Below are 16,439 nucleotides of genomic sequence, written 5' to 3' on the forward strand. Positions count from 1 at the left end.
GCTGCTGGAGCACCCAGCCTACCCTCCCTTCCCTCCACCGCTAAGGAGAAAGAGGAAGAGGACTCGTAAGGCTGGAACCGTGTCGCTGCTTCTTTTTTTCCCCCTTTCTCCCCCCTTCTTTCTCCACTCTGTCTTGATATGAATCTAATCCAGGGGAAAAAAGGCTGGAGCTGCTATGTAATTTGGAGAGCAAGTTTTATGAATGGCCTCCTCTAGAGGCTGCAAAACATCGCCTTCCCCTTGTGGCTCTGTCTTTAAAGAGGCAGCGTTACGGCTGTCTTGCGACGAGGGGAAAATAACACAAACACCCGTTCGGCGAGCTTTGTAGCTCTGAATATTTCAAGGCATGAAAGAAGATCGTCGTCGTCGTCGTGTTTTGGATTTTGCTTTACATGGATGATCTCGCTGATGCGTCATGACACTTTTTTATTTGTTTTCATTTAATGTCGTTAATTATATATTGTGTTGTCGTGTTTACATAAATATTCCTGAAATGTGTTTTTGTCACCAGAGAGCTGCTCTTTGGTGCACTTAGCGTCAGATGTGCTGAGATCAGCCCTAACTGCCTGTGATGGCCTGTCTCGGACAGGCTAATAAAGTCATGTTATTCCAATGAAAATAAGATGAAAATTTGTTCCAGTGTGTTTGAACAAGGTTCTCCCAAGTTGCCATAGCTGCCTCTCTTTTTGTTTATTGGATTAGGTAATACCGCAGTGGAAATGGGAGACTTCTCGGATTCCTCCCTTTGCAGCACATTCTCAAATCACACATTTACAATTACAAGGCAATGAATGTGGTTATTAATGCCGCGCTTCAACGGCTTACGAGATGGTGCCCTTTATAAGGTGAAGTTTTGCAAGCCCACAATATTTTTTAATGTTATTTTGTAATTTTGGGAGACGTTTAAAAACACTGGATGATCTGTGAATTTTTTAGTGTCGGTGGTCCTGATTTTAATCTCTCGCTTTCGATTTATGGAAATAATCTTGACCACTGCCCTGCAGATAGTTAATTCTCAGAATTGATATTGCTTATGTTGTGGTCATAAATGAATAAAGATTAGGGGTATAATAGTTTGAACAGAAGGCTATTTATGCCATATGGTTAATTTCAAGCTCAGATAATCTATTTGTCTAAGCCCTTGGAGTTAGTATCTTAGTATGAATATTCTGTTTAAAATATAGCATAGGGGGAAATATAATTATTATTTTTAGACATGAGAGAGTTCTCAGTGTGGAGAGGATTGAGCTCTGTGTCATGGTATATCTCATTCCTGCTCTCATGTGAAAAAGCTTGCTGAGCGCTCCAGTGTCTCTTTATCAGGCAGCACGCGCGCGAGCCTGGCTCAAATATGTCGTCGTTTCCCACCACAAGGAAACGCTTTTTTGACACTTCTCATGACCTGAGTCAGGGTGCTGTTCCCCAGCCAAGCGTTCTCACCAGCACAGAAAAGTCCCAGCAGACAGTGGAGCCCACGGAGCCCTCCGCTTTCCCTGCATAGGACACACGCCACCCCTACAGCCCCCCCCCCCCCCCTTTCAATCATTTATTTTATGGCAGACAATTTTGTCATGTTATCATTTAAATCTTTAATTTATATAGCCAATGCTATCGTAAGGGGTTTGTTCTGTTTTCTACTACGAACTATATTCAATGTTCTAAACTGTTTTCACTGCCATTCAATCTCCATAAAGCACGTAGCAGCCGTAATGTGATCTATAATACAGCACAAGCAGACTTTTTTTATTAGTTTTTATTAAGAGCTAAGGATGTCTTAGTTCTAGCTTTGTTTAGGTTTTGAGTTAGGGGTGTGTGTGAGTGTAGCAGCCTTATCCCCTACGGTGTAAAGATACAGTGGATAAGTGCAGTCAGATCCTGTGTGCTTATTGTACCGTGTAAGATATGTTTGGAAATGCTATATTAATGCAGAGGAAGAAGCAAAAACAGAGTTGTCTGTTTTAGATCAGATCCGCAGCGCGTGTAAAAATGTCTTTCATTTAGATCTGAGGAGATTCCACAGCCCCTGAGGTTGCTACCAGTTATTTCAGTTCGCCACCATTGTTATTGGATGTTAATCATAAACCTGGGGAAAATGACTGCGCCGAGGGTAATGTTTAAGTTGGATACCAGATATTTTAATTACACAAATGAGGTTCAAAATACTCCTCCATCCAGAGGGGCTTGAATTACGGCTTTGGTGAGTGTTTGGAACTAGAATAGAGTGCTTGTCCAGAGACATGTTTGATGTGCTAGAGAGAATTTGAGGACAAGTGGTTTATCTGACCGTGTCATTAATTATATGATATTTGACCTGTCAGGGTTATTATTTTTTTTAAAGAAATATATTGCTGGCTTATGGAAAAGGCTAAATTAATTTGGCATGTTACTTAATAGATTGTAGATTACAATGGTAGCAGTATTACAGTATGTCTGATTACTTCCCCTCAGATGGATCCAATGTGAATATGAATTAAGATTTTTTTTTCTATCTAAATGATGAAAGGGGAACACATTATTCTCCGTTAATGAACCTTATTATGGATTTTATGCCAATTCTTAACAATATTATTACTAGCAACAAATTATATTTGGTACAAGCAAAATGATAAATGAAGTTTTTCATTCCCATTTATCAGTAGCTAGCCTTAGAAACCCGAAGGACATGAAGCCCTAATTTATAATTGTGGTAATATTTTATTTGCACTCTGCTGCTTTCGAGTGGTTCCCAGTAGATGTTTATTCTGCTGGCTCCCAGTCGTGATGGTGACCCTGTTCTGGGCTATTTGTTTTCCACTCGCCACCTCTCATCGCCTCGGTCACATGCTCCCGCGTCCCGCTGGCCCGCGCTCTCCCTCAGTGTGACAGCGTGTGATTGGACGCAGTGGTCACCCCGTCTGAGCCGAGGCCTCGTCCACACGAGTGGGACAAGAGAGGGCCAATGGCCTAATTGAGCAGGAGATAGAATCAGCCTTGGATGTTGGTTCCGCGCATATCCGCCACACCATGAAGTTTGTGTGTGTGTGTGTGTGTGTGTGTGTGTGTGTGTGTGTGTGTGTGTGTGTGTGTGTGTGTGTGTGTGTGTGTGTGTGTGTGTGTGTGTGTGTGTGTGTGTGTGTGTGTGTGTGTGTGTGTGTGTGTGTGTGTGTGTGTGTGTGAGTGTGTCACGGTCGCTGTGGCCCTGAGCGTTTGTTAGGGGTTGGTGGGGTTGTGGAGACGTCTGCAGTGGCCCTGCCTGGCGGCGCAGCATTCATGACTGAGAAGCGAGGCGAGCGTGGCCCCCACTTACCCCTTTAAGTAAATTGACATTATCAAATTACTGGCTCTTGATCAGAGCCACATGCTGTAGCCCCATTGATTATGTCTCTGGATGCATTCCTGTTCATCCCACTCAGACGGGGCAGCCTTGCCACCCTCTTGCCCCTCCCCTCCCCCAAACCCCCCCCCCATCTCTCTCCTTTTCTTTCCCATTATTGTCTGTCTCAAAACTCTGTCTCTATTTTTCGCTTGTTTCTCTCCTCCCTCTCGGTTTCCCTTCATGTCTTTGTTTTGCTCTCTCTCTCTACCTTCTCCTGTACCTCTCTCTCATCCCCAGCAGAGTAGGAGTGTGTGTGTGTGTGTGTGTGTGTGTGTGTGTGTGTGTGTGTGTGTGTGTGTGTGTGAGAGAGAGCGTACATCGCTTCCTCCCTCTTCCATTGGACTCTCGCGATGCTACCCTCCCCAGCTCTGCCCAGCAGAGAACACATATGGTTTTTGTATCCGTGTCATCTGATCCACAGACGAAGGTAGATTCCCACTGTCACCCCAGCCACACGTCTGATTTGTAGTAAATACCGACGCGCTGTAAACTATCGGATCGCATTTCAGGACTTTTTTTCCTTCTTCCAAGAAAAGCGCTCCACAGCGCCGGCATCCGAAATAAATCGTTCGTCCCGGGGTGTCGAAGCACCTCGTACTAAGCCTTTTCGTCGCGATTGCTCTCAATGAGAACGCGTCACGACTGAGATATGCTTGGGATCCAGCACCCAACAAAATGTCAGTTATAGTTTGGAGACGTTCTTGGTCCTATTGTGCGTGACAACTCTGAGCTCCACATTTCTATATATATATATATATATATATAAAATACCTCTGTCTATATATTTCTATAAAATACCTCTTTATATATACATAAAATACCTCTGTCTCTTTAAAAAGCATTCTCCTTCCTGTTGGGAAGACAACCGGCTGGCATGCAGCCATTTTCACATAGGCTGAGCTGACCCCAGCACAGAGCTTAAGCGTAGCAGGCAGGCAGGCAGGCAGGCAGGCAGGCAGGCAGGGGGATCCTATAGAGAGGAGCACAGCCTTGGCCTCGTGCTGGTAGTACCTGGGAGTCGCTGCTGCTGCTGCTGCGACTGCTGCTGCTGATGTCTTTTCCACTGATGTCTGATTTCTTTAGAAAACAGTAAATCTTGTGAAGTTTATTTTCTTTGCAGCATCTGTGTTTTATAATGGGCCTGTTAATTTGTTTTCACTTTGTCCGCTGGGATTGCTTTTGTCCGGCACTTCAGGCCTCTTCCCTCCCCTCCTTTCCCCCCCAAACCCCCCCCTTTCCTCTGGAAGTGAGTATTTTAATAATGATAGTTCTGGGAATTTTGCAAAGGGCCCACTTGACATGACAGTGCTTTTTCTTCCATGCTGTGGTACAACCATTGTTCCGTTCCCTCCCTCTGCCTCTCTACTTCCTTCTCTCTCTCTCTACCTTCCTCTCTCTCCCCCTCTCTCTTCCTGCCGTTCTCTTTTCCCTTTTCTGCTTCTCTCAATGTCTCCTGCCACCTCTCTCTCTCTCTCTCTCTCTCTCTCTCTCTCTCTCCCCGTCCTTCCCCCTGTACCTTAATCCTTACCTCCTGTGTGCTTCTCTCCCTTGCGCTCGAACATGTCTGGGAAACTTGGATGGGCAAGAAAGGCATGGCTGAAACCGTATATATATCAAGCCTATTCCCAGGCCGCGCGCTCTCTCCCCGTCCCTTCTCTTGAAAGGCGGCCGGCTTCCCAGCAGACAGATGCTACAGCGTCCGCGGCAGCTGCGGCAGCGTTTCTCAAGGCCTGGCGCCCTCCCCAGTCACTTTACAGCGTTTAGCATGTGAACCTGTTGAGCCTCTCATCTCTTCTTACCCCCTCTCTGTCCCCCCCCTCTCCACCTCTCTCTCTCTCGCTCTTTCTCCTTCATCCCCATCCCCTCCACTGCTCCGCCTCCTCCTCCTCCTCCTTCTCCTTCTCCTCCTCCTCCTTCTCTTCTCTCTCTCTCTCTTATCACACTCTCTCGTCTCTGTTGGCCTCCTCTCGTATGCGTTTAAGATTTATATCTCCTAATAAAGCAATCGTTTTAGACTCGTCTCTGAGCCCAAGCAAAGCACATATTTTTTAATGGGGAGTGTGTGTGTGTGTGTGTGTGTCTGTGTGTGTGTGTTTGTGTGTGCGCGTGTGTGTGTTTGGGAACGGGGTGGGAGGGGGAGTAATAGTTCAGTGGTGGAACCCATTACTTTATTGGATGCAAATAGAACAGCTTGGGGAAAAGGAGGAGAGAGAGAGATGGAGAGAGAGAGAAAGAGAGAGATGGAGGAGGAGAGAAAGAGAGAGAGAATAACAAGATATCAATGACAGGGAGCCCAGGAGCATGCACGGCCCGGCAGAAGAAGATGCAAATGGGTTCGGAGCGAGATCGGGCCCAGGGTGGGGGGTAGGGGTGGGGACTGGGTCAGGTGACATGGTGACCCCACCGGCCAGTCGTGCTGCCCGCCCCAACCGCACGCATTTGCATCGACGGATCCTCTTTCCACAGCCCCATCATGTGTCATTGGTGCGCCCAGTATCACACACACACACACACACACAAACACTTCCACGCACGCAAGCGAACCATTAATCAAATGACGGCTCCGTAACCCAAAAAGCGTTGAGGAGAGGTTGATGGAGAGGGAGAGGTAGAGAGAGCATGTTGAGCCATAATACCAGTCTGCCAAGCGTCTCCATCCTGCCAGGGTCCTCACTGAGGGTTTTGTGGGGGGGGGGGGGGGGGGGGACGGTTGGCACGCCCTGACTTCTCATCCATCAGACGGATGTGCTCATGGCCTTCATCAGCCCAGATTAGCCAGGACACGGACACAGAGTTGAGTAGAGTAGAGTGCTTCTGGTACGAGTTAACCTGAAGGTCATCAGCACAACTACGAATGGGATGGGGTTAAAGCAGGCAGCGCGAGAGAGAGAGAGAGAGAGAGAGAGAGAGAGAGAGAGAGAGAAGGAGAGTGAGTCCCTTTTAGAAAGATGCTAAATTCATTAAGATTTTTCTTCCTCCTCTCGTAGCTGTGGCTCATCTGAAGCGCCATTATGGGTTTTCAGGCTGCTTCCTGTTCAAATTCCTTTTCTTTTCTGCTGCTCGTCCACACAAAAGGTGGCTGCGTTGGGGGTGTAGTGGTTTTGAAATGTGAAGGGCCCTCGAGAGGCAGCCCGGGCTCCGGGGTTTGTCTAATGTCTCCCGCAAATGCCCCGGCCTTTATGGCCGCGCCATGCGGCCTAAATAGCCTCTCTCTCTTTGCTTAGGACACAAAGCGGGGCAATTCACGGCATTAATGAAACGCAGGGAAACGGGTTAATGATCTAAACCCTCTCCAGAGCAGCGCGGTCCCCGGGTTCAGCCACGGCCTCGGCTCCCCGGCCTCTTTTGATTCCCGACAATAATCGCAATGCTCGCAGCGCTTTGTGCGAGCGCTTTTGTTTCTCCGTCTCGGGGGCTCTTTGACCCCCCCCCCCCTCCGTCCACCCTCCTCTTCTTTTAGCTCACTGGCCTTCACCTTTTAACGTGACAAAAGGAGAACATACGAAAGCAGTCACTGGCCTGTGGAGTATTTTCAAGACATTTGCGAGAGGACAAAAACTTGGACTTGAATGGCGAACAATAACACATTGGTCTTGGCCACGGGGGTTGAGTTTTCTTTTTGTGCGCGCGGATATTCATTTAAAAATGTTGTTACTGTTATTTGAAAAGATAATTGACCTGGAATGTGATATAATTATTTCGCTACTTGTGAAATTGTTACCATAGTGACGCAGCAGTAGGATAAAGAAGTGCTTACAATCCTCCTTTGTTTTCTATAGGTTTGTTTTAAATATTTTTTTTGCCAATTTAAGCGAATAGGGTTTGTATGTCTGCATCAACTAAATCACAATTTATTTTATTATGATCCAGAGGATGTCTGTGCATATGTGTGTGGGGCATCACACGTGTATGTTTATCTCTATGTGTGTGTGTGTCTCTCTGTGTGTGTGTGTCTCCTGTATCAAGCTCTCTGTTTGATCTTGTGAGTGCACAGGAGAGCGGGAGTGTCGTCTGACCCCATCACTGATGTGGAGCGATGTCTGATCAGTCCCACATGTTCCCTGGTCATGTCTGTGTTTACGCCATCTCTAAACATGACCCCCCCGCCCCTCCACCAACACTCCAACCCGACACACTCACACACACTCTCGCACAACCCCAACCCACTACACACACACACACACAGACACAGACACACACATTTTCTCTCCTGTATGTGTTTTTGTTTTCACAGCATTCACAGCATTTTCAAAAGCCATTAGCCTACATCAGGCAACCTTTCAAAATTGCAGACTGGCATTTGCTTTTGAACCCCCCCACCCCCCCACCCCCCTCTCCCCTGGTCTCCAAGCCAGCCACCCCCACCCCGTTTCAAAGAAAACTCCAGCTTTGTGCAAATGGCCCTATGATAGTTTGAGGACATGGAACGGAGGGGCTATTAAGAGAGGCTGCTGATTGAAGCTGCTGATGAATGCTGGGGTTGGAGGGGGTTGGTGTAGGGGTCTGGGGGTGAGGGGTAAGGGGGGGGGGGGAGTTACATGGTCACGCTGCATCTTGAGGTCATTAGCTCCAATCAGCAGCCAGAACCCTCCTCGCCCCCCTGCCAAACCCTGCGTCATCCGCCCGCCTCAGGTGTGGAGGAGTGCTGGCCACAGGCGAGATTCCCCCTCCTCAGCCCCGCTCCTTATCCTGCCTGGCAATCAGCTTAGGAACCCTCTACTAATCAATATGTGTTTTTAAATGGACCCAAATATGGCATTCAAGTCCAGCTTGTAATTTGCTGCAAATGAATATTGTGTGTGTTTATGTGTGTGTGTGTATGTGTGTGAGTGTGTTCTTGCCTGTTCTTGTCTGACCTTCCCACCCCGTCCGTCTTTGTCTCCTCAGCTAAACTCACCAGCCAGGAGTCCTACAACAACTTCACCAACAACAACATGGGCAACCCGCGGCTGTCCCCTCTGCCCATCCTCACCATTGTGCTGCCGCTGGCACAGATCAAGCAGCCCATGACCCTCGGCACCATCACCAAACGCACCGGGTGAGTACCAGCGGCTCTGTCCCCTCACATGCATTACACAGGGATGGAACGGGCAGGTACATGAGAAGTGGCCACATCAGAAGGGGCTTTTTTTGTTTATTTATTTATTTATTTTTTGTTTTACAAAAACAAACAAACAGCGGGACTGATGAAAGGAACCTAAATGTGTTCCTGTCAGTGTTTTGTAAAATTGAAACAGTCCAGCTAAAAAAGCTGTATATTTCCATAGGTAAAAGCTGTATATTTCCAAAGGTACAGTATACATGTGTTTGTAATTGTCTTCATGACGTGTATGCCCATCTACTGTATGTGTATTTTATTGTTGCCTATGTGTTCAGGCCACCCTCAGCTCAGTCATTTTTGCATCCACCCTGCAGCTGTGTGACAGTTGCTGTACAGTGAATAGGCATTCGTTGATTGGCCGTCTCTGTGATTGCAGTGTTTTTGCAATTTACATGCAGACTCGTAATAATTATTTCAAAGGCTTATGTCCATTTAAATGTCATTTACCTGCCCTGTTTGAATGGGAAATGTTCGGATAATGCAGACAATGGCCGGGTTATTTGATAACATAACCGCAGACGTCTGACAGGGCAGTGAATGCCAGCCCGTCTCCAGTGAATGACACATGCCCTGAATCTGGCAGGTATTCCTTCCATGCTGCTGTTTTTGGTGCCCATTCCGCAGTCAAATAAGCTGTGTGTCTATGAGCCTAACCGAAGTCAAGGACAGCCAGGGTGTCACAGGAGAGGGCTGCTGCGCTCTCCTGCAGGTGATGATGGCGCACCATCCGTTTGCACTGGGACCTGTGTGTGTGTGTGTGTGTGTGTGTGTGTGTGTGTGTGTGTGTGTGGAAAGGGAGCAGCAGGCAGATGTATTTCCACCTGTGTGAGCAGATCTTTGTTGGCAGCGTGGCTGCAGAGAGCACCAGCTGCTTAACCTCCACGGGCTCGCATCTCACGCTCCTCTCCCAGGGCACAGAGGAGCAGGCCGTCCTCCTCACGTGGTGGACATTGGACTTCACATGTCCACCACATGGACTTTTGGGGTCTCCACACACACACATTGTCTTCCTTTGAGGGGCTATAGGAGCAGTGTTTTGGTTGGGTAAGTGACAGGAAGTTGTTGTGGGTGCAGTGAAGTGAAGCGGCCTGAACATTGGTCGGTCCAGGTTCGGGAGTTGACCGGCCATACAGTAACAGTGTGGCTTTCAATGAAAGCTAAATACCAGTCAATTTGGACTTTTCTTTAACTTTTCATTTTGAACTTTATAGCACACACAGCACTCAGGGCCCTCTGAGGCACCTCTGTAGCGTGTGACCCTAGACGGGCATTGTGCTTGGCCTGGGCCTGACCCAGATTCCTGGAGGAGCTCTTTTGTGCCTGTTTGTGGTCTACTCCTCCTTGTCAGCAAAAAAAGAGGAAGGAGAAAACCGGTCTGAACCACAAACAACTGTACAGAACACCAATGACATGGCAGAGGTTTCTCTGTCTCTTTCTTTCTCCCTCTCTCTCTGTTTCTCCCTCCCTCCCTCTTTCTCTCTCTCTCTCTCACACACACACACACTCACTCACATGCACACATACACACCACCATACACAAACACACCCACGCTCCTTTTCATAATTCTCGCTCATCATCTCACTTTCATTCTCACTCTTACTCTCTGTTGTTCATCCTCTCATCCCTCCCTCTCTATTGTCGTTGTCCAGCTGTCCTCTCTCGGTGTCTCTATCTCTCTCTCTCTCTCTCCACCCCAATGTCCATCTCGCGCCCCAGTTAGGCGTAATCTGCCCGCCTGTCGGCTCCGCGTTCCCAACACTCAAACCAAATGTTGTGTCCATACGTGTTTACCGCCCACAGGAAAAGAGACAACTAAGTGCAACGGAAGCGCTTGACCCCCGCCGAACTCTTCGTGATGGGGGGTTTGTCCGCTAATGCACGACTGTGCGAACGCGAGAGACTCCTCTGACCCCCGCAGATGCGGCGCAGATTAGTGTAATACGTGAAATGATCTGCTTTGAGTCCATTGTCTCATGCCGGGCTAAACGGCCCAAAGTGTGGAAATGGCCTTTAAGAGCCAAGCTCCGGCACGCTTCAGAGAGAGAGAGAGAGAGAAAGAGAGAGAGAGAGAGAGAGAGAGAGAGAGAGAGAGATGATGAGTTTCGCAAGCCAGCCTGTCCGCCGCGCCCATTTGCACAAATCACCTTGTTTTTTAATGGCCCAGGAAGTGCAGCATTAGGCCGACGGGTTAAGAGATAAACGTGTGAAAGATTATTCTGTGGAAGTGGGGTCACTGGCCCCAAGACCCACCCCGCCCGCCCGCCTGCTCGTGCTCTCCTTGCCTCCTCCTGCCCTCCATCATGTTTGCGCCTCCGTGTCTAATCAACGTGACATTGTGTCCATTAAGAGCCCTCTCATAAAGGACGCCTGTCCATTTGTCAGCTTGTTGGAATCTCTTGTATTTATTGTATTATCCTTAATCCATAATGCCTTGTGTATGTGTACTTGTGGTGGTGTACAGTATGTATCCTTGTGTGTGTGTGAGTGTGTGTCTGTGTGAGTGTGTGCGCCCAGGCCATCTGAAGTGGGACTATTCCCTGTGGCTCTTCGTTCTCTCTTGGAACGGGGAGACACTTCAGAGGCCAAGACCAAAGAAACGAGAAAGGAATATTTGTTTGGTCTCTGTTTCTTTTTTACCGACCGCTTCACCACCCAAAAAAGTGAAATTCACATGGGAAATAATTATTTACTATTCTAACCCTTGTAAATACTAACCCTTGTTACTGCCCACACCCACACCCCTGCTCCCGAAGCCTGACTATTGATTTGTAAGGGAAGCGGAAGTGCACCAGAGGTCTTATCTAAATATAAGCCAGAAGGCCCCTTTTCTTTCCCCGGGGGACACGCACAGCTCTCATTTATTTTACATTGGCCTTCATCCATTTACACAGCTGGATATTTACTGAGGCAATTCAGCTTAAGTGCCTCACTCAAGGGTGTAACAGTGGAGGGCCACCAGGGGCTCCTGGGCCCCGCCGTCCCACTGCTTGATGGTGTCCGTCCACCGCGCTCGTTTGGGTGCTCGTGTTTTTGTGTGAACATAACTCATCCATTACTCAACGTCAAATGCACATGAAAGAACTAAAGAAAAGTAGGAGGGGGGGAGAAAAAAAAAGGAAAAGTAGGAGCAAGATGTGGGTGAGTGAGGGGGAGGATGAAAAGTTCAAACAGACAACAGCTTCCTCCCATCTTATGTTTCTGGAGCCAAAAAGAAAGTGTAGTGCGTATTCGTAATGACAGTTTGACTGGTGGCATCTCCCATCACAAATAAAAAAGGTTCATCCTGCGCCAGTTCGCCAAGAACAACAGCCAGACGTCGAAGACCGTCCTTGGTGCGTCTCTCCGGCCGGATGGGGGTCGCGTTATTGCCGCGGCGATGCTTTGGTTGGCGGCGGCCCCGTCTGCGTCCACGCCACGTGTTTGTGTTGGCGGAACCGGCACCCTGGGCCTGATTGCTTTTGGGACGGTGCTATCTGCCATAAAACTGTTTGTGCAGATCTGTCACTATCAGTGAGAGCACATGATAAACACACCGCTCACAATTACGCACTAACTCATTTAAACGCCCGCAGCGTGCTTCATCCCCCCGCGGACATCTCACACAAAAAAAACAGACATTTTCTTAATGGAAAAACAGGGAATCGCCTCTCTCTGATGTGAATGTGGTGACTTTGACTTAAGCATGTCACTCATATTTGCAGACTGTAAGGACATCATTTCATTCTATAAACCTGTTTAGGTGATTCAATAAAGTTATAAGCAACAGAACCCATGTCGGGTTGTGTTGTCTGTGCATTGTGTCATTTGGACAGACATGTAAATATGCTTTATGTCAAACTGTATGCCCAATCGGCTCATATAATAATGGTTTTTCCATCTATCTCTGTGTATCTCTTCCCTGTCATGAAGACCCTACCTCTTTGGGGCAGGATGTTTTTCCATTAAAACTCCATGGTGAGTTTTTCCAATTCGCTCCCAGCATGCTCTGCTTTCTCTTTCGCTTCCAGTGAAAACGGCTGCATTCATTATTGTGATTCATTCATTTCCAAACATTTTATTTTTTTTAATATTCAAACGTTTCTTTTTTTTTCTGCCAGTGTGTTCCAGCATCCCCGAGGGAAGATTTCCCTCTGCGGGCTGTGTGTTTTCTTTCTCTTTTTTTTGTTTCCTGTGGATCTGTTAGTCAATAAATTCTGTTGATTGAATTGCATGGTTCCAAGTTTATGTACTGTGCATTTTATGAAGTCATGTGGAGAAGCAGTAACATTTTAGGTATCAGTTTTGGAAGACAGTTTCAAGCTCAGCAATTAAAGTTATTGCCGTATTGAAGCTTAGACCCATAAACAAGTGTCATTTTGGAAGCTGACTATATGTGATCGAAGAAAGTGAAACCTCTGTCTGAACGTACATTTATTTGCGTACATACAAGCATACACTTATAAACAAGGACATGAGGAGTAAACATGTGTGTGCTAGCATACACAATGCATCATTTCTGAGTTTTAAAAACAGTCAAAAAAGCAAATAAATTCCGATTTTATGAAGGCAAAATGTCATCTAATTATGCCTTTTATATTTTGAAAATTTCTCATCTTGTGTTCTGAGCTCTTTTGTGTAAAGGACTTCCATAAATTGGGTTTGGACTTGTACGTCATCGACCACCACATGTCTATCTTGTGGTGTTCTAGTTGTCCCCTTCTCTTCTAAAACATTTGTCTCACTCATATCAAAGAAACAAATACTATATAGCCTCTTTGTTTGGAGTCCTATGGCTTCTATATGGTTGTGATTAAAGCTGCATGTTGAGACCTAGGCTTTGGCCCAATGTAGCCTTTTCTTTTTGCCGACTATGCTGGGCATGAAATGTGGGTGTAGACTAGAGCTACATCTGCTGTTGCCGTTTTAATTTATGGTGTTACTTTTGTCTGCAGTGATAACAAATTGTGCAAGCATAGGTACATTTTAGCTGAAGGTACGTGTGCTTGGTTAATTTTAGGAATTGAAAAAGAAAATTGTGTTTTACGTGTTAGTATATTAAATGTGCTAATTTTTAATTATTTTTTCTTGGTGAAGAGAATATTTTTTGACTGGTGATAAATTGGAAGTGCTGATCTAATGTCAGACTTTTTGTTCTGGGGAAACATTTTTTTGCTGGGACACAACAAATACTCTAACAGCAGCCGTCAAAGTGCAGCTTTTCCACAGACACTCAGGCCTGTGAGAGACATGACATCTGAAACAGTCAACCTCTTTCAATACCGAGGGGGGGTGTTCGAGGTGCTGGTGCTGGTGGTAGCAGTGGAGGAGGGGGCAAAGTTAAGTCTCTGTCAGTGCTGTCTTGTGAAATAAGATGCCTAGGAGCTTTTCAAAAGAGGGCCCATTCTGACAGATTCATTTATGTATAAAGGATGGAGGAGCTAAGTGAAGTGAACCTGCCCTCGGACTCTCGGGCTGCCAGCGCCATCTCTCTCACATCTCCAAATGAATAGCATGTGGTGCCGTCCTCTGCTGGAGTGGCCCTGGTCTTGGGTTTCGCCTTTTGTTGTGCAACGCTCATACTTTTTAATTGAAGACTTTCCCCCCCTCCTCCTCCTCCTTCCTCCTCTTCCTCCTCTTCTGCCGCTCCCATTCTTCCCGGCAAAATCCCCCAGTGATTCCAAGGCAGTGTGCTTTTCAAAGGTGCACCATTAGCATCAGAAATCATGCCGCCACAAAGGAACTTCCTGTCTCTTTATGTTTACACTAAGAGCAGGGAGATGCACTCATGATCAGACATGCATTGCTTTTCACCTGGAAGACAATCTGATTGGATCGGATGTGATGTCTGATGATGCGTCAGGTATTTTGTAGGTTCAAAAGTTGATCTTGATCATCAAACTAAAGATCAACCAAACAAAATGCAATCGGTTAAAACAATTGAAATTGCATGTTTGAAATGTGAGATTGGTATCACCAACTGGAACTACTAATTAATGTAATCTAATGTCAACAGTATGTTGTATCAACTGAGTAAGTTCCATTGTTGGGCAAATGTACAGTTTTACTGAGCCTCACCGCAGGCTGCACCAAACACCTAACTGATGCATTCCTTCTGCGGATTGTATGCTGTAACAGTTAGCTGCCATTATAATCAATGGAATTGGCTAAACCACATGTGACGCGTGACGTGTGGCATATACATTTGAAAAAAAATTACTTTGAAAATACTTCTAAAATTCATTTTTGGAATGCTTCAATTTTGCACTCAGTGTAAGCCTTAGCCTGTTCATGTGTACACAAGCCCTTACAACGATATAAAAAAGACAACTTGTGTTGGTGAACATTTTAGATTGGGAGGAAAATTTGCATCAGAACATCTGCCCTCATCAGTGGGCACTGTAAGTGGAGTTTTGATGGGAGCTGGGGAAAGGCTTCCATTAATGTTTGCAGTTATAATGTTTACATCCCGTTGTTGATGGTAGAGCAGTACACTCCCAAATGGCCCCCAATCAGTGCAGTCCCTTGCCTGGTCCGCCAAGGCCGACCGTTATTTTTTCTGGGGGAGACCTGCTGTATAATGATAAATCTAACATTGAATCATGTCCCTATGTGCCCGCTTTTAGACCCTTTTAGGCAGATCCCTAAACTGTAGCTCCGCTTTCCGAGCGAGCTAACCATATAGTGGGCTACGGCTAGCTGGTGAGTCACCGCCCGATGAGGCCTTTGTTGTGGAGTGCCTTGCTGGAGCATAGGGCTCTGTCATGTGTTTGTTTACTGCGGGGCCCCACCGCGAATAAATGGAGGTTGCCACCGCTCCACTCCCGACCCCCCCCACCGCTGCCCCCAACCCCTGGACGGCGCCTCATGTTCAGCCCCGGCACTCTAATGCCGAGGGACTTTGATGGTGGACAACGCAGATTGAATTATGCCCTTGAGGAAAAGCTATTAGCTCAAGTCAAGAGTCCTCATTTGTTAAATTAAAAGTGGAAATGACATGCGAGGAGTCTTTTCAGTGAATTAGGCGGACAGAAAATTCTAAGTGTCCTCTGTTTAAAGGCAGTAACACACAGAAAATGTCAAAGGGAGAAGGAGGGGGGAAGAGGAGGGAAGATTTGGCTGCTGTTTAGTAGCATCCATCTACCCGTCTGCCCATCCCGCTCAATGTATTTGCCTTTCATAATTCATTGCTATTGGGTTTCATTTTTTTGTAAGTTTATTCTCCACGCCCATGCCAATGTGCTTCTCCAACCACCCCCCCCCCCCTCGTACTTTCAAACAATTCCATCTTATATATGCTCTCCGGAGTTGCTCCAACCCTCAGCCCGCCCGAGCATTGCCTGTCACAGGAAGAGAAACCTCAACACTTCCAAGCCACTTCAAGTGCGACCAAAAAGGAAAAGAGTGATTTAAAATACAGACGAATAAACTCCCCGCGGTCGCTTCACTCGGAGAACCAGAAAATTGTGAACTAAACTGTGATCTGGCTATTGGCAGACGCCGCCGGGGCCAAAGCCTCCTCAAAGGGGAGTTTAGCATAGTTGATCAGCATTGAAACCTCAGTGGGAAAACAGCGTCAAGGCTCCCTGGAGACAGGGCACGGGGCCAAACCTGCCCCGCAGTATAAAACCAGCCTTGCAGACCAGACGAAAAAACCTCCTTCCTGTAGCGTCCTGGAGCTCTTACACACACACACACACACACACACACACACACATATGTGCCACGGGGCTCCACTGATGATATGGACCCTAATACAAGCCTTAACATAACATTATTCCTGGTTTTACTATACAACATGGTTTAAAAAAAAAAAAGAGGGGAGTTCACAAAAAGTAACACACCAATAGTGGGGTATCATTTCCTGTTGCTCCCGCTCAAAAAAGTAAGATTTTATAGAAATTATTGTTAAGTCATTTTAGTATCAGGTTGGGTTTCCTGGGCCTATTGGAGGCAGCTGACCGCAGCCGTGGCGGCTTAACATCTTTTCCTGTAAAGGGAGTCCA

At 46.8% G+C, this 16,439-nt stretch overlaps 1 protein-coding gene across 3 annotated transcripts in view; it reads left to right on the forward strand.

The window, feature by feature from the left end:
- bcas3 (BCAS3 microtubule associated cell migration factor) overlaps positions 1 to 16,439 on the forward strand; it is a 273,081-nt gene that overhangs the window by 74,276 nt on the left and 182,366 nt on the right. For 2 of the 3 annotated variants that reach the window (XM_062552310.1, XM_062552309.1), the window contains exons 16-17: positions 8,243 to 8,393; positions 12,367 to 12,411. In XM_062552310.1, coding sequence (XP_062408294.1) covers positions 8,243 to 8,393; positions 12,367 to 12,411 — 196 coding nt within the window. The remainder of the gene's footprint in view (positions 1 to 8,242; positions 8,394 to 12,366; positions 12,412 to 16,439) is intronic. The other variant, XM_062552311.1, reaches the window with a different exon arrangement.

Source organism: Sardina pilchardus, chromosome 13 (genome assembly GCF_963854185.1).
Source record: "Sardina pilchardus chromosome 13, fSarPil1.1, whole genome shotgun sequence".
NCBI classification, from domain to species: Eukaryota; Metazoa; Chordata; class Actinopteri; order Clupeiformes; family Clupeidae; genus Sardina; species Sardina pilchardus.